Source organism: Meleagris gallopavo, chromosome 17 (assembly GCF_000146605.3).
Source record: "Meleagris gallopavo isolate NT-WF06-2002-E0010 breed Aviagen turkey brand Nicholas breeding stock chromosome 17, Turkey_5.1, whole genome shotgun sequence".
NCBI lineage: Eukaryota > Metazoa > Chordata > Aves > Galliformes > Phasianidae > Meleagris > Meleagris gallopavo.
The window spans coordinates 10652122-10676359 of NC_015027.2; the positions used below are offsets into that span (position 1 = coordinate 10652122).

The 24238-nt window shown below is 40.3% G+C and overlaps 1 protein-coding gene across 1 annotated transcript; it reads right to left on the reverse strand.

The window, feature by feature from the left end:
- Positions 1 to 3027: 3027 nt before the first annotated feature.
- On the reverse strand, positions 3028 to 23386 carry SUDS3 (SDS3 homolog, SIN3A corepressor complex component). The gene is made up of 11 exons (XM_019620936.2): positions 23280 to 23386; positions 21979 to 22034; positions 21806 to 21877; positions 19612 to 19631; positions 18913 to 19069; positions 14991 to 15086; positions 13415 to 13476; positions 12535 to 12556; positions 11695 to 11800; positions 8060 to 8144; positions 3028 to 4848 (listed from the first exon to the last, which is right to left on the reverse strand). The coding sequence occupies exons 1-11, from the start codon at positions 23288 to 23290 to the stop codon at positions 4750 to 4752; spliced, it is 786 nt and encodes a 261-aa protein (XP_019476481.2). The 5' UTR covers positions 23291 to 23386; the 3' UTR covers positions 3028 to 4749.
- Between the last annotated feature and the right edge of the window lie 852 nt (positions 23387 to 24238).

Consider the following 24238-nt stretch of genomic DNA (forward strand, 5'->3'; position numbering starts at 1 on the left):
ATGGACCTCAGAATATCAGTATTAAAAGAACAACAACAGTTTTGAATTGTTTAAGGAAGAGCAAGACTAATGACTGAGGGAGGGCTGGGACCTCTGGAAAGTTTTGCCAAGCTGTTTTGCTACAAAATGAGACCGAACCAATCCTGCAGGAGTCACATATCAGCACTACCACAGTGCTCACAACCCGGGCCCAAAAATCCAAGCAAAACCTTCTGCCACATCTCATGCTTTTCAGGACGCTCCTAAACCAAGGGCTTTAATAATTCCCAGTTCTAATGGGTGAAACCTCTACTATGACAGCAATCCCTTCTAACAGAACATTTGCCTCCTGTGTTCATACCAGTTCATACAACCATATTAACTGATTTACTGCTGTTAGCATTCAGTCTTCTACACTACCCAGTGCCTCCTGATATATGGGGTTTGGAACACCGGTTCCCAAAAATGTCAAAATAAGCGAGCAAAAACCTTAAGAAGCAATTTTTAACGCTGATTTACATTTGCAGTCATTTTAATTAAAGATCATTAGCTTTCATTACCTGAGACAGACATGAAATAAACAGGAGAGATTTGAAGGCAGTCACTGTCAGAAGAATTCTAACTCAATAAGAGTAAGGAACATTAATAAAGTGAAATGAAAAACACATGCCTCATCACTTTCTGTTCTGGTATGTTTTCCTCTCGGGATTTAGGATAGAGCATGTGGATGAAGAACAGAATTAATTGAAAAATCACAAAGCAACCTCAGGCATAGTGGGCAACGGATGGTTTGCATGAGAGGCAAATCCAAGATTGATTAAATAACTCACAGCAGTTTCTAGAGTGTTAAATCTATGGGTTCTGATGGCCTAAAAATGGCCAGCTCTGCTCAAAGCATGGACGTTTCAGATCCCAAGACTTAAGTAATTCTTCCCATACTTCTGCTCAGAGCCTTGTTCACACCTTGAGAGCTTAGATGCCTCCCCTGCTTCAAAATACACTGTTAAAAGTATATTGCATTTATCACAGCATGGCCTGTGTTGGAAGGGACCTCAAGGATCATCAAGCTCCAACCCCCATTTATACACTTCAACACTTAAACGTTATCAAAACAGTGGAATTCTTCAAGTGCACAAAACGTGGATTGAGGCTTCCATTCATCCAGGACATCTGCTTTTGTCTCCTGAATACTTTAAAAAGCATATTACAATTTGACTCTTCAAACTGGACAAAGTGAAAGTAGGAACAGCACACTGTAAACATCCAGATCTTCTCAATCACTGTGTTGGCTCCGTTTGCTTCTGCAGAATAAGAATCCCAAAGTGTCTCAAACCACCTTTTTTTTCAAAGGGGAAGAATCACAGTTATTCACAAAGGTCACAACAATTTCCGGCTCTTTTAGATTTTGTTTTTGTAAGTGTTCCAGTAACATGAAGAATTGCAAACACTCAGGGCTTTCATTGCTACATCACTCTGTCTCCTTACAGGCAAAGTGCACGAGCTGAATCAGACAATTTCTTGGATCAGCATTCATCCTTGTAAAACCATTTCTGAAACTTTTCAGTGAGCACGATGTCAAAAAGTCAATGGAAGTTGGTTGGCTGATCTGTCTTCCTTTATATTTCAGTATCTAATGGCTGATCAAGTACTAAATAATGTGTTGGTTCTTTCCCCAGCAGACACACAGTCTGTTTCTCAGTGTGATGACAATAGTGCCAAACAGGAGCTACCAGCCAGCTGCAGTTTAACCCTCAGAAAAAAATCTGTTATTGGCAGAAAGTTCACCCTTTTTTAAAAATCTCTATAGCCAGTAGTTAAAACCATCTCTCAAATTTACTTTAAACACCGTTAATAACGAGGATGAAATATTTTCATACCCACAAAGCCATTTCTGTTCACTGAGGATTTGAGTTTTTTAAAAGACTGATGTTAGACAAATAGCAGACAAAAAAAACCAATTTTCTCTTAGAAGTTAGGAAAGACTGTGTCCATCTCTTGGGGTAACTGGGCTTTTTCCAACCAGCAGGACATTCTCATTTCTGCCACTGACATCCACGCATTTGATCACAGCAAGGCTCACCCTCACCTGCATTTGGAGCATCCCTGGAGGATTAAAGAAACGTGCTGCTCTCCTGAGTGCACAGCGAGGCACTGCATTTTTAGCCTTTCCAGCCTGTAATGGCACAGGTCATTACATAGCAGCCTGCTTGGAAAAACAGGATGCAATATTTGTTTACTTTGCCAGACGAGACGGACTGATTTTTCACAGCGATCAGCAACGGTGAGACAGACATCCATTTCATGAAAACCTGAGGTTATGAAGCAACCTTAAAATGAAATACTTTCCATGCAGTAGTTTAACATGAGCAAAAAGAGGGCTACAGGCCCACGCTCAAAAGCAGAAATTAAATTTCAAAAGGTAATTCGGGGGCAGTGGGGAAATAGGCAATGGGCAAAGAACAGACAGGAGTTATTACAACCTTCAAACAATCTTTTCTGATTCAAAATCAGTGTGAAAACAGCATGAGTTTGATGTCAAAGTGTTTGCAAACCAGATCCGCGCTGCTCTGAATCAATGCCAGGTTAGAGAAGGAAGCAGTGCAACAGTCCCACAGGGGTTTGCTGCCAGGAGACCAGTCAGATACTGATTTGGGAGTGAACTGAAGATGTCACCCCTCCCGCTGCAAACCTTGCAACATCAGACCACAGCAATGGAAAGGCAGTTTGGGATTGTGAGTGCAGCTGTTGTTTCCTCCTTCTTCTGCCTAAGGATAGGGAAGGTGAGCTGATGTTGATTCAGACTGAGCAGCAGTGATGAAGCTATAGAATTAAGCTTCTATGATGAGCACTGATCACCACACTTACTCTAAGAGAACTGCTGCATTTCCAGCTTTCCACCAATACCTTTAAAGCCAACATTACAGCAAAAGAGAGATCATCTGCTGTTAGCAGGTTGGCAAGGTATCTTCCCAAAACTCCACCACATTTTCAACTACTTCCCCCAGTGTGTGTGCTCATAACATGATGAAGGTAGGAAAAAAACCCTGCTATTTACTTAATGCTTTTTATTATAAGAACTATGATGATCACTTTAAGGCTTAGTGACAAATCCTGTTCAGTACATGATCACCTTATATAAAACCCTGTCACACACACAGAGAATGTTAAGTTATATTAAGTATGCTGTTAACTTGACAAAAATACAGCCTGCTGCGTTCCACCTAACTCTGCAGCAAAGATGGCACATTTCTAAGGGTGGGAAACAGCAACGCCCTCCTTTCCCCACCAGAAGTCCAGATGTAGCTGAATTTTTAAGCACAGCAAATCTATGTGAGGTCCTTCAGCCAAAAATTCAATGCATCAGCTCGGCCATAACACTCCACTCCAGATCCACGTACATACAGCAGTTACTGGGATGTGAGTGCCACCCAACTGTAGCAAGTAAAAGAAATTGAAACAGTCATTTAAAATACTCTATTTATCCAGATACGAAAAAGGCTAGACCGATGCTGAACAAGAAGGCAGCTGAAAAGCAAAAACAAGAGATAACTCACAAAGAAACAGAGAGGGAAAGGCAGAAATTACAACTTTTTGACCAGTAATCAAAGGGAGCACAGACTTGATTTGCACAGAAGCTGAAGATCAGACAGTGATGTCAATGGGCTGTGTAGTTCCTGCCAATGAAGTCTCACACAGTAGTGGTGGTTTCAGCCATCAGGAAGACTGAGAAGAAGGAATGCCAGTCAGATCCTTAAACACCTCAGAAGGGTGTTAGTACAGCTAATATCATCTCTTGAACATTTTACCTCTCGTGGTTTTGGAGGATAAATGTAGAAATACAGCATTACATCCAGTAATTAGAAGACCCTTGAAAGACAAACGTACGTATGGTGCTTTGGGGAAAGATGGTTTTAGGTGTATGCTAACAGCACGTTAAGGCAGCTTTCCACTCTGTACCACACTTGCAGTCTTTGTATGTGCAAAGTCCAGTTAACCAAGCCTTTGGTTTATCCTCATCTGCCTATTCCAGGGAATCTAGGTGTAAGACACACTCTTTACTTGTTCACTGAAAGGTTTTTTAATGTGAAGAGAAATGGATGCTTTGGATTAGCCATGTGTGACTGCTTAGCTATATTAAAATCAACCTGATTTTCAGCACTTGCTAAACTAATCAGACTTTCCCCAAAAAGCCTCAGCACTCAAGTCCTTAAGCAGTTCATCCAGTAAGCTGATGCTGTACACCAGGTATTCCAGATGCACTCCTCAGCTGCAGCTGAAAGTTGGCAGGATTCCTGTCCTTTTGCCCGACATCCTGAGCCTTGCAAGATATCAAAGCCAAAAAGAACAACCAACCTCAGGTCTTGACAAATAAAGTTTCTTCCATTGGTCTGATTCAAAACACAAACGTTAGGCTGTTTTCAACATACAAGTCCAATCTGTGCACCATGAAACAACGATGAAAAAAAGTATGATGCAAATCTTCTTAAATAGTCATCCAAAATAGATATTAAAAAAAAAAAAGCATACAGCAGCCTGATGCAAAGTCCAGAAATAGTCCAGGGCAGTGTTTGTGTATCACCAAGATTTCAGGACTACAGGGAATAATGTGGCCAGCCACAAACTGTCTCATAAGAGGTTATGACAGCGTTTTCTGCTTCTAAGATGAGAGTGAACAGACTGCCATACCCCACTAGAGGTTTCTCTATTGGTTTTAATTAAAAAAAAAAAAAAAACAAGAAAAAAAAAAAAGGACCAAGGAAGAGCATACAGTCATGCAGCTGATCGCCGACGAATCACAAAAACACCTCGCTGCAGCTGTCCCAGATAGATCCTCATCTTTGTGCTGTCACTGGTTTTCCTCACCCAGATCTGCAGGAGAGAGAGTTAGGCAGGGGGAATAGATTAGGAAAAAAGGGAAAAACCCCATTGCAAGTAATACGCAGCCAAATATTTCAGATATTCTTACTGAGAGATCTGAACGTCTCTGTTACTCAGGGTGCATGATGTTTTGGTTAATTCCTTTTTCCTTCCCACATTAGTTTTCTGCTAACACTTCTGACTTCACCACTTCAACTCTCTGCTCAAAACAGTCATCAAGAATAATTACTCTTTGCAAGCTTCATCAAGAAAGCAAAGTTTCCTTCTGCTACAGCTCTCACCAGAACCCTGGCATTAAGCCTTACCTAATCAAAAATAAGGCCCTCTAGATCCACAGATCATAAAAATCATCTATCCTGGGATTTGCTCAGACAAGTGACTATTAGTCAAGTGAAAAGCTTACTCAGACTGTGTTCAGTGAAGCATTTCTCACAATTTATTAAACAACTGTACCTGAAGATAAAAGGGCCTCTTAAAAATACCTGCATGGAAGGATTCGTATGGCTTGCAGACATACAGAACATTTCAAAGGACAAATTACTTTCCATGGAAGCAACCTTTCAGTGAATTTTTATAAATGAAAATCATTTCTAAGACCCAAACAACAGAAGTTTGGACCCAAACAATGGCGTTTTAAAAATCAAATCTGAACAAAATTCCTCTTCCTTTTATTATTGCATTTAAAATGATTAAATACATACATGGAAAATACAAGTTTTCCAGCTCCGAGTTATGGAGTACTTTAGAACAGAAGCCCAGTATTTCCTATTGCAAGGGGCTGTAAAGTCAGAAAGTAATTTATCTCAAACTGTTTTTCTAGATATCATTAGCTACAGGCCTAACGTGGTATATTGATTTGACTATTATTTTAATTATAATCTGACCTCGCTAGAAAAGTCCTCAGTATAAAATAAATTGAATATTTGCCTGTATTTGCACTTCAGTTATTTCCCTGGAGAAATTAAAATCTACCTTCTCTGACAGTCATCCCTGTTGTGACATCCCCAGTGTTTGCTGGGCTTTTCTAACCAAAATAATTCATCCCACTGCATACTGAGTGCCAATACACAACAGTAAATAGGTGCAGAGTTTCACATTCCATCAGAATATGATGGAACGGTACACTGCCTTATCAAAGCTAACTGCTTCTTTAAGCTTCATTTAGTAGGAAAAAGCAAAATCCATTTTCAGTGACCACAATAGTAAAATTAGCCCTAAAACGTGCCACGCGATTAAGGAGAATAAAAGAATTGAGACATTCTGAACTTAAAACTGATGTTTTAGACACAAAATGTATTCAGGAATCAGAAGAACACATCTATTAATTCTAAAGAACTGAAGGACAAGGTGAATAGAAAGAAACCGTGCTCTTCCCTTCTCTGATTCCTATATTGTAAGGGAAAACAAGTTTGCAAGTTTACATTACAACCTGCAATAAACTGAACTTGTTGAATAAATCCCAGGAATAAAACCCCTTCCTGCACCTACTGAAGAGATTCTTGCTGTCAAAATGCAGAAGGTGAACTTTTCCATGAGTCTGGCCAACGACTTCCACCAAAGCAGAAATTTGGCTCAGTTTCCAAGGAAACCACGTGGAATTCTTATTTATTTTAGATAGGATCATCATAGCTGTGAGTGTCGGAGAGGCCTATGGTCAATTCTAAAATTCATGCCCAGTTTCAGAAAACTCATTTTGATCTTCATGTGAAGGAGGAGACTTCTGATACACACTGTTAACTAATTCCTTCCTTCTCCAGCCCCATGGAAGCTATTTTATGCCATAATATTACGTTTCTTAGTTAAGGCTTCTTACTTTGAAGTTTACAGACATGTTGGTGGGGAGACAATCTGCAGAAGTTCCTTTAGTACAGCTCCTTTGAACTGAGCTGACTTCCATTAGAAATGCTATCAAATTATGAACTGACTTGACTTCCAAGTGCTGTCAAATTACGACTGTAGTCTCAAGTTGAGGTTTGCCTTCTTGCCTCTAGCTCAGTGCAGGACGCTGTGAGACCGTAGTCTGGCAGCTCCAGTTGAATGAGCAACGAAAGCTGAGGTGCACAGAGCCCTTCCTAAGGACACATTCTCATTTCAGTATTCTGTTTCCATCTCTCTTGCTTTTGTACTGTTGCGATGGCCCACTGCAAGAAAACCAACTGCCATGCCTTCTCCCAGAAAAAAACAAAACCTACCGTGTCACTTTAAAGTGAAATACATGCCATAAGAAACATTACATTTTCCTCAGGTTTCAGGTAAGCTGCTCCCAAAAGATTAAGAGTTTTATTGTTCTAAGTCAATAGTAATAACTTTAATCAAATTAGCAGTACTATGTTTGCTAACATGCTACTACCTCATCTCAGTAAACAGCCATTGAGCATAACTGCTATAGCAAGGAGAACAGTTGTGATACAAAGTATACCCCATATGCAACTCATTCTGTTGAAATGAAGTAGTTTCCCTTAACTGCCAAAACAAATTAAAGCTACTTTATTGCCTGATTGAAGAGAATTGCATTTGAGTCTATTGTTTCTTTCCTCAAAGTGCTAGGAATCTGAGCTCAAGAAATAAACTGCTCTCTTTGCCCAACTAACGGGCTGCTCAAACAGCTTACTTTGCAACGAGATTCACATCAATCTTCAGCACACATCTCTCTCCGCCTGCTTCTCTAAGTCTTTATCACTAGCCAACAGGAAATTGCCTCTGACAAATGACTCACCCCCTCTATCTCCATGTAGGTGATGAATGATGCCAGCACACTTTGCAATATACATACTCAGGTTAGCAGAAAGAATTTTCTCCCCTCGGAGGAACTAAATTTGGTGACAATGTTTGTCTTTATTTTCTCCGGGCAACCCAATGGGATTTACTTTTACTTTGCATTAATAGGAGCTGCGTGTTCTTTCAGTAATGCAAATGGAACTTACCCATGCAGCACCAAGGAGATGCAACATGACAGCTCTTCTCACTCCTCCTGCTTGCCAAACTACTACTTGCAAAATGTAGTATCATTCTTTAGAGACACAGGAAGCCTCAAGAAGAGATGTCAATTCAGTGTCATCCCATATTCAACTTCTTTATACACCAAACAATTACATCTTTTCTGAAAGCGGTATATTCTCTTAGTCCCTAGCAAACAGCTGTCTACCTGCCTAAAGCAACCCACAGTTTTCCCCACTCCTGTGAGCAAGGAGAAGCCCACTACCTCATTGGCGCCCACAGAACTGATGACACAGCTGATCTTAGTGTTCTCTTTAGACTCCAGGTAAATGGCCTGGCTCTTGTGGTACCTGCAAAAATTAAAGACAGACAGTACATGAAACCCTTAGCCGTCCAGAGACTGCAGAAGTAAAAGATAGCAAGATTGATAAAGCCAGGATTCTACAAGTATTTGGATAGAATAAACATGAAGTCATTTTTTTCTTTCCACACCACTTTTCCCATCTTTGCAACACAGCTGTGATCTGATCCTTCACACACACTTGGCATTTAAATGCAGCTTCAGAATGCATGAAGCTCTCTCACTTTGAATTCAATTCCCAAAGCAGATTACTTAAAACAGATTTCATATCTGAAAGAGGCAGGGGCAGAGCACCAAGGCACAAGATAAGACACACATTCACAATAAGCCCATGCTTCAATAGCTAGCCAAACTAGCCTTCCACACTTCAGACATGGGATGGATTTAGACACCAACTCCCTATTACACCTGATAAAATCTTATAGAGCAAATTAGATATTCAAGGATTATTCACATTTCCCTCCCCACCCTCCCCCCCCCCCAAAAAAAGAGTAGGACATTGGCACAACAACAGATCTGAAGTGTACTCAATCCAGCTGCGTAGTCTACTGTTTTAACAGACCTTAAATTCCTAACATCATCTTATTTTGTGAAAATATCACAAATCACATCAAAGTGATAGCTACCTGACTCTAAGAAGCGATACAGATCCGCAGTAAGAAGAAGTGTCTGAGCATATTTTTCACTTTTAGATCATATTTTAGTCATGCTGTATATTTTTCTCAGGGCCTTTGTATGAAAGGAAGTAAAAAGCCTACAAAATTCCAAACCAAATTGCTTAGTTTCATGGAGTTGCCTTCTTCACCCTCACCAGTTTCTGCTAAGTGCTGCAAGGTGTGCCAGACAGAACTCCCAGCTTCTGCTCGTGTTGCTTAGGAGAGTTCTGTAGGCAGCACCAGTTACAGTGAAACCAACTGGCAAGTAAATGATCTTAATAAGCACCAAAACGTTCCATAGAAATAAAAGCATAATTGTATTTCCATCTTCACCCTAATCAAGATGTGCTTCATAATTGACATGGAAATCCAAGTTGCAGAATCAGCACAGATTCTTTCAGTAACTACTCAGTATGCAAATCCCCACAGTCTGATTGGCTGCCAAAACACATGCATTTGCATAAGCTTTACAGTTATTTCTACAACAACCATACTGTAAATATGGAAGTCGTCCAATAGCTTATTGCACAGCCTCTCCCTCCTGGCTCACGTACTCTGACTTTCCTCATTTCTTGCCAGTAGCAGAAATGATGGCGTTGGCTTTCAGTGCTCCAGAAGTACTAATTACCAAAGGCCTGGGCAAGGTAATCACCAATCCAAATCCTGCAACCTTTCCACACTTGTGCCCAGCCATTATTCTCTCATTTTAACAGAAAGGATACCAGCAGTTCCAGGGCAATGCAAGAGCAGCAGTGCCACGAGCCAAGAATGGCACTTGACTGAGCCCAGATGACCATTAATTGATGTAAGGGAAACTGTATAAGCTATTCCAAACTAGACCTCACTGTGATAAGATAGGAATACCAGTCCAGCAGCGTCCTAGCATGACGTGCTGTGAGTGCTTAAGCAATGAGAATTGATCATCTAGGGACAATCAGAGTGCAGAAGACACAGTGCAAATGAATACTCTGAGTGCCATCGGTGCAGGCACAGACACTGAAATGATTTTTCACTCCAAGCTTTCAATTATCGGTGAGCTTCCAAGTCTGACACACATGAAGCTGCTGCCCATCAATAGATTTATGTTAACTAAGTACAGATAATAAGATAGTTTGAGAAGTCAATGAAACAGAGCTGAGCTGTCACATGCTCCGTGCATGCAGGGATACATGTCAACAGAGGCAATCTGGTGAACCTCAGTGACCTCAGCCTTTTGCTGAGTTTATGTAGCTGCAGGGGAACAAAAGGGATAGAATTCAACAGGAAAAGAGCTGAGAAAAAAAACTGCAACGGAATGTAAGTTGGCTTTCAAGAGAAAAAGCGCCAGACATCTCTTGCTTTTGCAATACGTAAAACGTCCCACTGTGACAAGTGAGACAAGCAGAAATAATTTCCCTTACTGCTACAAAATGCTTTGCTAAAAGGCTGAGATTTTCAACTCCAACAGAAGATTGAAAGAAATCACTGCACTGTCGTGCGCAGGCAAAGATAAAAGCAAAATGGTAAGATGGTTGTTTTATTGTGAATCATAGTTTAGGATCTGGTGGAGAGTATGGAATAAGCACGAGGACAAAAAACCTGGAAGTCTAATCCTGAAATTCCCTGCACAAAGTCTGTGCTTTGGAGATAGGTTTTTATAAATGCCTCTGCACGACCCTGGGGGCCATTACTTGCCTTAACCATTGGCTACTTTGAGGTAATGGTTCTCTCATGGTTGCTTCAGGAAAGAGAAAAAGTAGCCTCCTGAGCTCTCACATTTACTTCTGGAGCACTTACACAAATTCCTGTTCTTGTTATGCAACACTACAGCAATCTGCATGGTTAAAGGTTCTAAGGAACTCTTTATTCATCTAAATATACGCTACAGGATAGGAGCTCTACACAAAAATTAGATTCTGAGAGCATCTGGGAAGTGACAAGTAGCCCGTTCATGTCTGGTTTATGCTTCAAGGAAGTTTAAGCTCCAGGCACAGCTTTCATCAGAGCTGCATACATTGAATCCTCAATGAAACTTCACTACCAGAAGACAAGCAAATGGCCAATGCACAAGACAGTTGCTGCTTAGACAACAAATTCAAAACTTATTTTTAGTATGAAAATTACAACCTCATCTCATTATTTTGAGCCAGCAGAGTAGGTTACAAATAAGCACGCTACTTGGAAATTGCTTTCTGCTTAGAAGTACTAGATTGCCTCTTTGATTATCTCGTTTTGCATGTCTCTGATTAAGGCCTACTAATAAATTTTGCTCAGAAATCTTATTTTCTTTCAATTTCATGAGGCTTCCACAACTAAACACCCATAAAACTTAAAGAGCTATATCCAATCAGCAATTCTGAAGCTGTCTCTCCTGCGTTGGATCTGATCTTTTAAGGCTATTAGGATTTGTTATTAGAAACATTTTTCATCGTGCTTATCTGGTGCACAACATTCCTTGTGCCACCTCGTGGAATGAAGAGCTGGTGTACTACAAAGCAGAGCACGTGATTGTGGCAACAGCTGTACCTGCAATCACTGAACTCCTGTATCTTAGCTGAGCAGCTTCAGTGCTCCACCAAACTGCAACCAAAAGTGGCTCTCTTACACGAGATTAGATTTGACAAAACTATTTCCCAAGTGTCACAGTGCACAATCTCTTTTTTCCATGGAGTTGTTTTTAAGTCTCCAAGCTAGTAGATACTCCAGAAAGTCTATGAGGTCTGAACACTCCATTATCGCTTATTTATGAGAGCCATAATGATTAATTCTTGGAGGACGGAGCTAATGACTGCTCAGAAACGTTTCACCCCTGGATTCCTTAATAAAGCAATTCCTCTCCGCAGTCATTATCTCTTCACAAAACAAGGCTCAGAATGATTAAAACAGAAATTCACCAGGACTTACCATCTTTTATCATAGTAGAGTTTTCCATCTTCTATCCGGGCCTCAAACCGCTGCGCTGGAGACTCTGCTGGTGTAGCTGGGAGGTGCTCAGGGGAGGAAGGAGAGGCTGAGGAGAGAGAAGAGACCATTTAAAGACTAGCATACGTCCACCATGCAGCAGCACACCTGACTGCAGAATCATTTAACACAGCCACATTAAGCAGAAATAAGCACAGAAAGCTACAAACTCAAATTTCCTTTAGAAAGATACTTTCTTTCAGGATGACTAATTCAACCTTGGCCTCGCTTACATAAATTGTAACATTTACTGAAATAGATCAAGCAACTGCAGTATGTATAGGTAGGTGATAAACACCAAGTCCTTGGTTTTGTTTTACTTCTAATTCATAATGTACTAATAAAATAGGGTCAGGATTACTTCAGCATGTTAGTACCACTATCTTGAAGTGTACAGATACACCTGGAGAGCTAAGCCCATAAAACTGGAAATTCTCAGTCTTCTACTTACTTTACAAAGACATAAGCTGTCCAGACACATACGAATAGAGAGGAAAAAAATCTTGCTACACAGCTAGATTGCCTCATGTTTTAAATTGTCCCACATTGCCCAAATGTTTCAGACACCTAAAGATACACATCGTTCCCTTCCCAACCCCAAACTTCATAAGAGATTATGAGACTCCACAGGGCACCCATTAGCCACAGTAACTACACAAAGAACAGCAATTACACAGCCAAAACAATTACACAGCCAAACTACACAGTCAAGAAGTCTACAGTATAACTCTCTGTTCAAAACAGCATGGTTGTGAACAAGTTCCAGTGCCACCGTTAACTCACCTGGTCTCTTGGGTGATTTAAGCTGCATGGAAAGAGAACAGAGAAAGTGTCAGTGATCTGACAGTGGCCAAGGATGTTATAACTTCAGATGTGGTCTTTCTTCCCATACTCTAAATGGTTGCTGTTTCTTTTTTTCTTTAAATGTACAGTTAAGAGGCATAACAAACCCAGAACACTGTGCCATAAACAGCTAGAGGTGCAGGTAGTCTCATAATACTAAAGGTCCAGAAACTGAACTTTTTCAGAGCACTCTGACTGTCCACCAAACCAAATCCATCTGACACGTTCCATCCTCTGAGTATGATCCAGCTGCTCTCAGGTTATGCCAAACACAGGATGTAGATCATTAGCAAGACTTCTACAGCTGCCACAAAAGGCACGCCCCATTAACATCATCAAAAGCCTTAATGAGCAGCCTCTAATATAAGAAATCACATAAGCCTTAAAGCAGTTAGCAAGAAAGCAGTAGGATAATCACACCTAGAAGAAATTGAACAATAAATATCCACGTTGCCCCCTACCCCATTCACTGAAGTACTGCGAGATTGGGGAGAAAAAAGAAAAGCCCCCAAAGGCTTGGAACAGAGGCTGGGATCTCAAAGAAAACAGTGCTAACATCTGTTCAGCCATGCAGGGGAAGACAAAAACACAGTAAGATAGCTTGTCACTTGGTTCTGACAAAAGGTAACGTCGTTAGACAGCAGTCATTTTAATTAGGTTAATTAAACCTACCAAAATAGAAGGGAGGAGATACCCTCTTGCTAAATCTTATCTTGTGTCACTTCAGAAAGCCTACTGGGATGAAACAGTCCCACATCTCAGAAAGGAACACAGGACAACAGCTCTGTTCTTTTCAGGGGAAAGAAATAACACTCCCTACCTTGTTTAGGGTTCTCAGGTCCTCCATTATTTGCTCATCCGTCAACAAGTAATTTAGCTGAGGTATCCAGAATTAAGGTTCTCTAAAGCACTTGACAAGGCTAAAAATTAAAGCTCAGTGATATTTCACTTCACTGAACATAAGCCACAAGGTTCCTGTGAAGTCGCATCCGATTTTAATAAGGGCATTATACTTATTTATCATACAAATTAATGCAAGTCAACCCCCATAAAGCCTCGTATTTAGCAGCAAACACTACAACATCTCTTGAACTTATTCACTCAAAACCATCCATGAACAACCTTTAGCACATTGACATTTACTTGATGGAGGCATCAAACAAGGGAGCATTTTCAGAGTTCTTCAGCTTGCATTGCTGCAGAGAACAATCTGCAAGCTGAAACACAACAGACTTCCTTGAAATGTTGGAAAATTAAGCTGAACGACACCAAAAAAAAAGTCAGCACTTCACAACTCAATAGGCAGGAATAAAGACAGGAACAAGAACAAAAATCCACAAAACCTTGAGAAAACCAACCTGAAAAAGCAGGAGGCATAGAAAACACCCTCATGTGGATGAGGATGAAACAAGATCACACAGCTCAACTGAAAACAATCTCTGAAACCAAAATAAAAAATATATATATACACATATATATATATTTTTTAGGAACAGTGAACAATCTCCAAGTAAAAAGAGGTCAATTAAAACTGGAGATGCTCGTGACCATCCTGCATGAAGCCCTGAAGTTCAGGGTTTGACACTGCCTTCAGAAAATGTGAGTCACTCAGGAGCTGCAAGATAAGTTTGTTAATCTGATCCAAGCAAAACAAGTTGGGAATCTAATAATAAACTTCTGCAGAGTGAATATCATTGCTTTCCTCTCCAGGTGAATTTACACAGAAAAATGACCCATCATCACATATTTCCAGAAGCCAGGGAACATTTTAATTACAAAAAACAATAAGGTAGGAGGGAAGGATTACCTATGTGTGGTTTTCTGTTTTTGGGTGTTACATAAAAACAAGATTTAAAAAATATATATATAATTCAGAGCACAAATCTAGTTCCTTGCTTTTGCTATGCATCTTTCCACATTAGGTATCTGAAGCCTTTATCAGAAATGGAAAACATGATCTAATGTGACAAATATGATCTTTCTGGCAAATGTTTTGTCACATCTTGAAATGAGAAAAGCTGTGGTTCATGGAAAAAGTCATTTTCTATCTACGGAATCAATCGCCTCAACATTTATGTATAATGTCCTTTTAAAACTTCCCTTTGTGAAAAAAGTACCAGAGGAACTCAATCTAGTCTCCATCACAAAAAAAAACCCACCTACATTATCACATGACACTGTGGAGTTTAAGTTCTTATCTCCATAGATCAGCTGTACACTATTAGTTAATCACACAACATACATAACAAATTCTACTTGGGCATTTTCTACACTAAATCCTGATTCTAACACCTCATATCTTTTTCTTCCAGTGTGCAACAACAGTGATGCGCTCTGCCTTGCAGGCAGCGTGCTGACTTCAAATACAAAAGCCCTCCAGTGATTCTGTAGGATATCAGGGGCAGGTTTCCTCCTCTTGTCTGGGATGGGAACTGGATCATTTGGTCGTCGCCTCAGTTTCCTCGTCATGATAGGCTTCACTTCCATAGAATCTGTAGAGAAATGAAGCTGGAGAGTTGATGGGGACACTGGGAGAAGAGTAAGAACCAGTAACTTTCTACAGAGGGCACAAGGAAAATGATGTTTTCTCTTTCACTCAGAAAATAGGTTTTTCTCACGACAGATTCCAGCATTCAAGCTGGAACTGCTGATGGTGAATACGAGCTCTCTTTTATAACAGGTCACTGCTGAACAACAGTGTTGTGATGCCATGGTTACAGCTCTCATTGTCTCCATGTGGCACAGCTGTTTGGGGTACTCAACAGCTCCCTTAGGTACAGGTAACTGAAGCAACTGAAGCACAGCAATGCTATGATGGCTCGAGAAAAATTTCTCTCATGCCAACACCACGTATCTGCTTCCAAACAGATCACTTAAAAGGAGTTATCTGCTAATAAAACTTGAACGGGTAGCAGCACATAACACATCAGCTCCAAATCAACCATTCTTCTCACATCTTCAGGTTGGAACACTAAGCAATACAGTTACTGCATTCAAGATGGAGACTGACACATGGAGCTTCAAACACAAACAGGATTTAAACCCAGATGATCTGAAAAAAGTTTCAAATGACGATTTAAAAAGTGAGCTTAATTATAAAATTCACCACAACTGTTGTTAGGAAGTAAGTTGTAGCTTTAAGCACTGGGGAAAATAGTCTAAAATTGAAACATCTGAGCAAGTCGCCATCCCTGGAGGTGCTAAAGAAACATTTAGATGTTGTACTGAGGGACGTGGTTTAGTGGGAAATATTGGTGGCAGGTGGATGCTTGGACTGGCTGATCTTAGAGGTCTTTTCCAACCTTGGTGATTCTATGATTCATTCTCCACGTTACAGTTTGTCTGAATGACTACAGGTGGTCTGAACTGCTCAACTCAACTCTCACAGATAATTCCTTAGTTTATGAAGATAGCTTGAATTGGCAAGCAAGAGACCACATCTAAAATGCTAAACCCAACACATCACTGTTCCTCCTATGTGCTGAAAGCTATTTATTTGTCTTTGAGTACATATAAATCACAACCTAGAAAGCACTGAAGCTTCATGAAGCTTCCATGCTTCCCTTTAGACACCACATGCTTGAGTAGCTCAGCACATTGAAAACACAAAATTACTTTTCTCCCTACAAAGGGTGCAGCAGGAAGAACATTCTGCATATTAAAGGGAAGAAACATTATGAGAAAAGATTTTAAAAATAAAAATAAGTAAAAAATGAAGCTGAGTGCTTTGAATTACACTGCACATTAATAGCTTTGTGGACACTAAAATCATAAGCTACTGTGTTAATGGAAGCCCCTTCCTGCCATTTGTGAAGACTGATTTACAAGAGCCTCAAAAAGAGGGGCTTGAAGCACTTCCTCAGGGTGCAGTGCAGCCATGCTGAGGCTTTTCCACCTTTTTAAATAAGTTCTTTGAAATGAGCTGTCACAAAGCTGTTACCTGTACTCCTTAAAATTTGAACAAGGATATCAATTTATCTCAGCAACTTGTATGTAAAATTGCAACAAGTCAGCTGAAAGCTAACACCACATCAGCCTCCAGAGAAAAACACTTTGAAAGTCTTCCATTTGCAACAAAACACGTGAAGAGCTGTGAGATCTTTGAGATTTGTGATTACTTGAAGCCATTTTCAAAGAGCTGCTAAAGTACCCAGAGATTTCACCTGAAACACAAGCTTACACGAGCCTTAACAGGTGAGAACCACACAAGGCAGTGCTCCAGGAGGCAGCAGCTACAATCTACAGAAACTGCAAGCAAGTCCTGGTGCTCACAAACCAGCCTGCTACTCATCAGGTTGCCAACCTGCATTCTTGCACACAGTGAGCTTCTCTCTAGGTTTTAGAAATCACTGAGTGCACACAGGTTCCATTGTGCTTCTTTCTCAGCCTGCAGTATGCATTCAGGATGAATTCTAAAGGAATCAAATTGCATTTCTGCTGGGCTGGAAGGAGGGAGATAAGAGGCCTAGCACACACACACACAATGAATTGCTTCTCCACAGTTATTTACATGCCTTTTACCAGAGCTGTGTCTGATGAAATAACTCGTCTCTTCAGGACACACAGCAGAGGGGGGAGATATTTCCCAGAGGAGAATTAATCTGGTCCCCAAATCAGACACATTACCCCTGAATACCTGTTTTTTTACACCTCCTCAGTCTCCCTTCCACTCTGCAAATCCCAACCCTGACATTAACAGCTGTCCTGCCTGCTGATGGAGACACTGGATTCCTTCAGATCCTTAGAACAGTGGTGTGCAGATTTATAAAGGCAAGATCTACTCAGACCCTGATCCCCTAATGAAGATCTACTTGCAAGATTAACACTACGCCAGCTTAGCAGTGAGGAAGCACAGCCCAGAGTAACAATAACAAAGTTAAGGCAAAGACACAGAGAGTTTGTAAGATCAGTCAAACCCATACAAACCAACCTAAAAACAAATAAACAACCAGCACAAGGTGTTTCCCAGACCAGATCAGCCCTAAGGGTTTGTACAATTCCACCAAACAGGTTTTATTTCTTGTTTCTGAGCACCAATTAAGCTATTAGCTTACGTAACACTTGTAGATGCTAAAAGAGATACAAAAGGTCTAATTCATGGACAGACCTCAGCAACACAGCCAACATCATCCATCCATAACACGTGGGTGTTGCTTCTTGTAAGGAAATCAGATCGGACCTTTGGTTCAGTACCAGAGAAGCACAACCTGTGAAGGAGGCCAATCAACCCTCTCACTCCACTGAGTCCACTATTAATAAGAGCACTGACAAGGCACCAAGGGTAACAAGTGGTTTCACACAAGAAATTTGTCCATTTAATGCTCATTTTCCAGAGTCTGGACATCAATGCAGCTAACTGAAATCAATCTCTGCTACCAGGTTTAAGTAGCACATTTTAACCTTCGTTGTTTGCCTTCCCTTATCTTCTTAACCATCTGCACTATTTAAAACCTGGTACCACTGGTCAGGTCAATATTGTGGCACTTCTCAATAGTTTTACTCCCACACTGCAGGAACTTAAAGAAGCCCTTTTTGTCTGCATACAGAGTAGGACATAATGAGAATACGTTTCATATCAGCCTAACGAAAAAGCACAAACATATGGTAGGCATCCTCTAGAACTCAGTAACAAAAATGATTAAGATGCATTAGTTCCAACTGCCATCCCAATTGAAGGAAATTATCATAGAATGGTAGAATCTTTTCAGTTGGAAGGGACCTGTAAAGGTCATCCAGTCCAACTCCCCTGCAATGAATAGGGACATCTACAGCTCAATCTGATGCTCAGAGCCCAGTCCAGCCTGACTTTGAATGTCTCCAAGGAAGGGGCTTCAAATCACGAGGAAAGCCATGACATATACAATGAGTCAACTAATTAACTTTGTACAACCTCACGTAAGAGATATTGTTCTACAACACTATCTCAAAAGTCTGTCTTAAAAAGAAGCTATGAATCTAAACACGAGTTTAACTCTCAGGACTGAGTCCAACCCAGCACCCAGCACAATTTTATCAAGTCTAGAAATCAGAAGAACTCAGAATCTGTTCTTTAAGAAGGAGAAAAAGTGAATAAGAAAGCTTCTGCACTCTGTTCCTTCAGTGACACTACTTTGATTTACATGTTAATAATGCAGGTCACTGAATTTTATTATGAACTACATTCTCCACTTAAAGACCACCAATTTGTGTTCCAGACCAGCTGACATTTGGGAAGTTTTAAAGTCAAGCTGTCGGTACAAACCAGCAGGGTTTTTTTTAAACTCTTTTTTTCTAAGCAGTAGCAAAGTGGGGAAGAAAAATGACAGATCTTGTTTTTACCTCCTGTTAATTCCATGGTTAACTTTTCATTCTCAATCATCTTCTTCTTCTCTTCCAACTCCGCAATCAAATTCTCCTTAAGCTCGATTTTCTTATCTTCAAACTCCTTTGCTGCTGCCTTCTTTTCCTTGACATAATTTTTTTCCACCTGATCTGTCTAATGCATATCAAAAGATAAAAGAGTTAGCTAAAGAACCAATATCTCAAGTCAATGATTTGGCAACACCTTCTTTCAACTGCTGTGCTTTCATTAGCTCTTCTGTTGAAAACTATAGCCACTTCTGCAGATTATCAACATTTAAATAATACAACAGAAAACCACCTGAAATGACTAAGGAAGCAGAACTGTTATCAGCAAAAGAATTAATTCTTTTTAAACACACTTTAATGGTGCCTACCCTATCAAGCCTCTAACAGAGAGCTCTTCAGATTTATCGTGTATCACCCCAAGCTTAAACAAGCTTTTTAAACAACCAAATGCACAAGTAGCATGCAGCAATTCGAGAAAATGTGTATTTTTAATTTTCTTTTTAATGACAGCCTGGAAGTTACTGCAGGCAACAGAACTGTATTCTGTATTTAACTGTAATAACACCAAACAGGGAAACAAAAACTGAGAAAAAGTGCTGGTTGATGAAGCTGCAGGTTTAACCCCTTCCACCTACTTAACATGTATTCTGATAAATAAGGAGTACTCACTTCCAGCTGGAGGAATAGTTCTGTAAGAAAAGAAAGACTCGACTTAATAACTTAATTCAAGTTTTCTATAGCTATTCAATCACACTTGCAAACCTTACACAGCAGCAAACCATGCTTTTCAGCTCAGCTACTACTTCCATCACTATCAAGTATATAGTCCATCCTTCTTCCAACCATAAAAGTAAATCAATTCTGGATACAAATTTTCCAGATAGAAGCTTGAAACACAAAGCTGGATGTGTGTATGGTAGGCAAAAATTGACAGTTTAGAGCAGTACTATGAATTGCAGCAATGATTCATTCAGAAATAATATTGTAGCAGTTAGATTCATCTATTTAACACAAGTACCTGATTTCAGGCTGCTTACACCTGAGAAAACAGGCAAGAAAGCTGTTGTATGTCACTGAAGGTTAAGTTCTAACATACAGCACTACCTTAGTTCAAGTCAGACAGGATGAGGCCAATGGATTCCTGGGTGTGAAACAGCCCTACTGATGTCTGTGCAATTCCTAATGATTTGAAATTAAGCAAATCTGCATGCTTTTTGTGTTTCCTGGAGGACACAGTGCACAAGAAATCTTTACTCAAGACAGTGTCAAAGAAAGCAAACTAATGCACCTGGTCAGTCCTCAAACCACCACATTTCACCAGTGTTTTAACCTATGGAAATATCTGAAATAGTGAAACCTGCTCTGAAACATACTGAAGCCTGTTATCACAGAATGGCCAGGGTTGGAAGGGACATCAAGGATCGTGAATCTCCAGCCCCTCTGCCACATGCAGAGCCACCAACCTCCCCATTTAATACCAGACCAGGCTGTAGAAGCAGCCGTGTCACTTTTGAAAGTGCTATAAAAGACAAGAGAGATGCCCAAAATAAAAATTAAACCTTTTGTTTGCAACCTCTTCCCTAACTTCTCAGGGAGGAAGGCAGCCTGGTTTAGTATTAAGAGCGGAGGTTGGTGGCCCTGCCTGTGGCAGGAGGGTTGGAGATTCATGATCCTTGAGATCCCTTTCAACCCAAGCCATTCTCTGATTCTATGAATATTTCCATTATGGAGCTGGTCATACACAGACAAGTCTAAACTGCTGCATTAATATCTGAATTCTAAAAAAACAAACAAAAAAATCCCATGAAAGCAGAATGAAAAACCTCACTCAACGTGGGCTGAATCAACACAAAAGCCCATTACTTTAACAGTAGGCAGTCAGGGTTTCATCCTAATTCAAAACTAAGCACAATCTGCCCTCCTCTGGAAGAAAGGTGCTGATGCAACACCACTCCTTGCCAGCCAGGGATACAAGTTAGCAGTTAGTTTCAATTTTAAGCAACATCCCATTATCACTGGAATGTCACTCTAACATAAAATAATTGCATCTCAGAAGACAGGCTTCTGCTTGCAAGAAGCAGCTCAATTTACTAAAATTCCTCAAGCAAATCCTTTACTGTCCTTTCAGCTAGCACTACTGAAAGGCTGCTGTATATCTGACATCATGCAACTGCTCTTACTTCACAGTATAATGGGATGTATCTGACCTTTCTGTAAAAGGTCCTTGCTTCAGTGTCTAAGAGAAGAAACTACTGGAAAGAGGACAGGAAGGAAAACAAGCAAACAGATCTGATTTCCAAGCTGTCCCTCTGTGGTAACACACTAAAGGCTCTCAGAAGGGCAGAGCTAGGCACTTTTAAATGAACTTGGGCCCTTGCTTCTGAGATAGAGCCAGAAGATGTAGGCAACCCATTCGGTGTCACGGCTGCATACAGTCACATCTGCAGCAGCAAATCCTCTGTATTTGTTGTTCTCAAACACAAAAAAAGATTTCTGAGGAAGCATGCAGTCCTAAGGTGTTGGACAAGCTGCACAACAGAACAAGGCAATGTGGAAGACTGTAGGCATAACGGCAGATACAAACATTTCCATTTGTGCTATTTCACACAAATAAAGACTAAATATTTTATTGGTGTTTAGTAAACACTCTGCAAACAGCGCTGATGGAAGGCTGGGTGTTTTCAAGAAAGATTCCATCATGTTTCATAAACTCAGTAACAACCACACCCCACCCTCAGAGCATGGAACCCTTTTCTCCAGCAAGTTCCTATCTTCAGTGGAGAGTAACCTTCACGTTTCTTCTGGTGTTACAAAAATTGTAATGCAAAGGCATACGCAGCATCTTGAAAGAAATGCAGCTTACCAGCATTTCGTATCCTTTCTTTGTACTGCTGGTCCAACTTTTTCATTCTTTTCTGATATTCCTGAAGAGTACCTACAAACAAATTGTTGATTTCAATGGCAATTTAAACTTTTCTTTCTATTCAGTTTTCTTCCTGAAACACAAACACAAAACCACCCCCCTTCAAAACTTACCTTCCTGCAGCTGCTGCAATTGCCTCTTAAGAGATGCCAGTTTGTCCTGATACATCCTGCAAAGACAGAGACCTTTACATGGAATCATAGAATGGCCTGGGTTGCAAAGGACCACAATGATCATGTAGTTTCAAACCCCCCTGCTATGTGTGCAGGTCACCAACCAGCAGCCCAGGCTGCCCAGAGCCACATCCAGCCTGGCCCTGAATGCCTGCAGGGATGGGGCATCCACAGCCTCCTTGGGCAGCAACTGAAAAACAAGCCAACACAACTTGTTTCACCATCTGCTTCAGTTACAGTGTGTTGACACTGAATTAAAAACTTTTTAGAAGAACTTCAGGAGGCAAACAAACAAAAGAGTTTTTATCCTACAAATGAGACATTATCACTGTCTAAAAAATCTGCCAACTTATCAGTTTTACGATGCATTCAAGTCAATCATTTCCCTAAGAGATCAGCAAACACAAGACTTAATTCATTTATTTAAATGCGGAAACCTATGATGACATCTAGATCTACAGACACCAGAAACTTTGCAATAATTCTGCCACTTTATCAAGTCTCAATATTTGTGTATTACTTTCCTATTGATAAAACAGAAGGCATTTCCTCACACAGACCTTAACACTCTGCATATATGTATATTTTACATATATATATATATATGTACATATTTTACATACACATGTAAAACTTTCCCCAGCACACACACCAAAAGAAAAAAAGCAAACCCAAAACTAAAACCAGAGTCTATTCCCAGTGCCGTTTTAGACTTGCATTTCCTTTCTCACGTATCTGTGGTTTAACATAGGCCAACTCTTCCTGACCTGTGTGAAAAACCACACTGTTGCCAGTAAAAGAACATAAAATGCTGCAAATACATCTTAGGTTGAAAATAAACTACCTCAAGTCTCCAAAAAGTTAATTCTCTCTGGACAAGACTGGCATTCAGTTGCTTAAGTAATTTTCACAGACATCTTGCTTTTTGCTTGGCTTGTATCAAGTAGATTCCTTGTTTTCTTTAAAGGATCTGCCTGCAGAGGGATTCATCTGCAGCAAAACTGAGCTGCTGTGTGTTTCGTTGTTCAAAACATTGCTTTGCTTCATGAACTGAGAAAATAACTGAGAAGAAATACAATTACGTGTGCTCATTAGCTACTACAATGAGCTACAGTTTTTTAACCCAAATCTTGGTCCAAAACACTGCAGAGCTCTATACAAAAACAAGACATCTGTCCCACAGCCTCCCAAAAAGGGCAGCAAAAACGTAACCTCACTTTTTATTAGAATGGGCTACTTACTGTTCTTTCATTTCTACAAAGTCTTCCTCCTCATGCTTTGCCAGATCAGTCTCGCTAGCATCCTCAGTATCTAAGGGAGGTAAAGAATGACTTGTTAAAACTAAGCAGGATTAAAAGAACAATAGTAAATTACACCTGGACAAATACACAATCACACTGGCAACAGGAGAAATGAATTCAGAACTGACTTGAAAGACCTCATCTCTTTCTTGACACCACAAGTCGTCCCATGTAAGCCCACCAGCAGATTTACAGCACAGCTTCCACCAAGTTTAAGCAGCGCTGACTTAAGATCCTCCACTAATTCCTTTCCATTAGTCTCACAATCCCTAAAGTGAGATGATAACACAGTTTTAGGACCCTGAGGGACATTTCCCAAGCTGCTTCTTATAGCTTCACCCAGGAAACAACAACTGAAGGAGCTCTGATTCAGAATGCCTCTGTATCTTGACCTGAAACACTGCAAACAGAGAGCGCTATCAGTAGATGCTCTCATGGTTTACCATAGAGGTTGCACCTAAGTTAACACATTTCTTGCTATAATCTGAAGTTGACTTCTCAGCTACACGCTGAAACACTCTGTCATTCTCACAAAGCACAGACAAGTGCTAATACACAGACAGACCCAATCTTACACGCAGATAATAAGAACTATAAAATAAAACAGTACAGCACTGCTAGCTTTCAGCTACTCCTTTGCAGCTCTCTTGTGTAGCCAAAGGTTTTCCCTTTCCTCTCTAAGGGGTCAGATTCTCCAGGCTGGAGTTACGATGGACAAAGTACAGCTGCACAGCCCAAACCACAGCTACATCTCCCACATATGGACAAAGGCATCAGCCTCGAAAAAAAACCTGTGAAAGGCTATGAACAAACACCTTAAACTTTATTTTTATATTAAAATAAAATCCAACACAGGGATATAACCCAAGTTTTGACTAAAAGAGAAATATTTTAGTAAC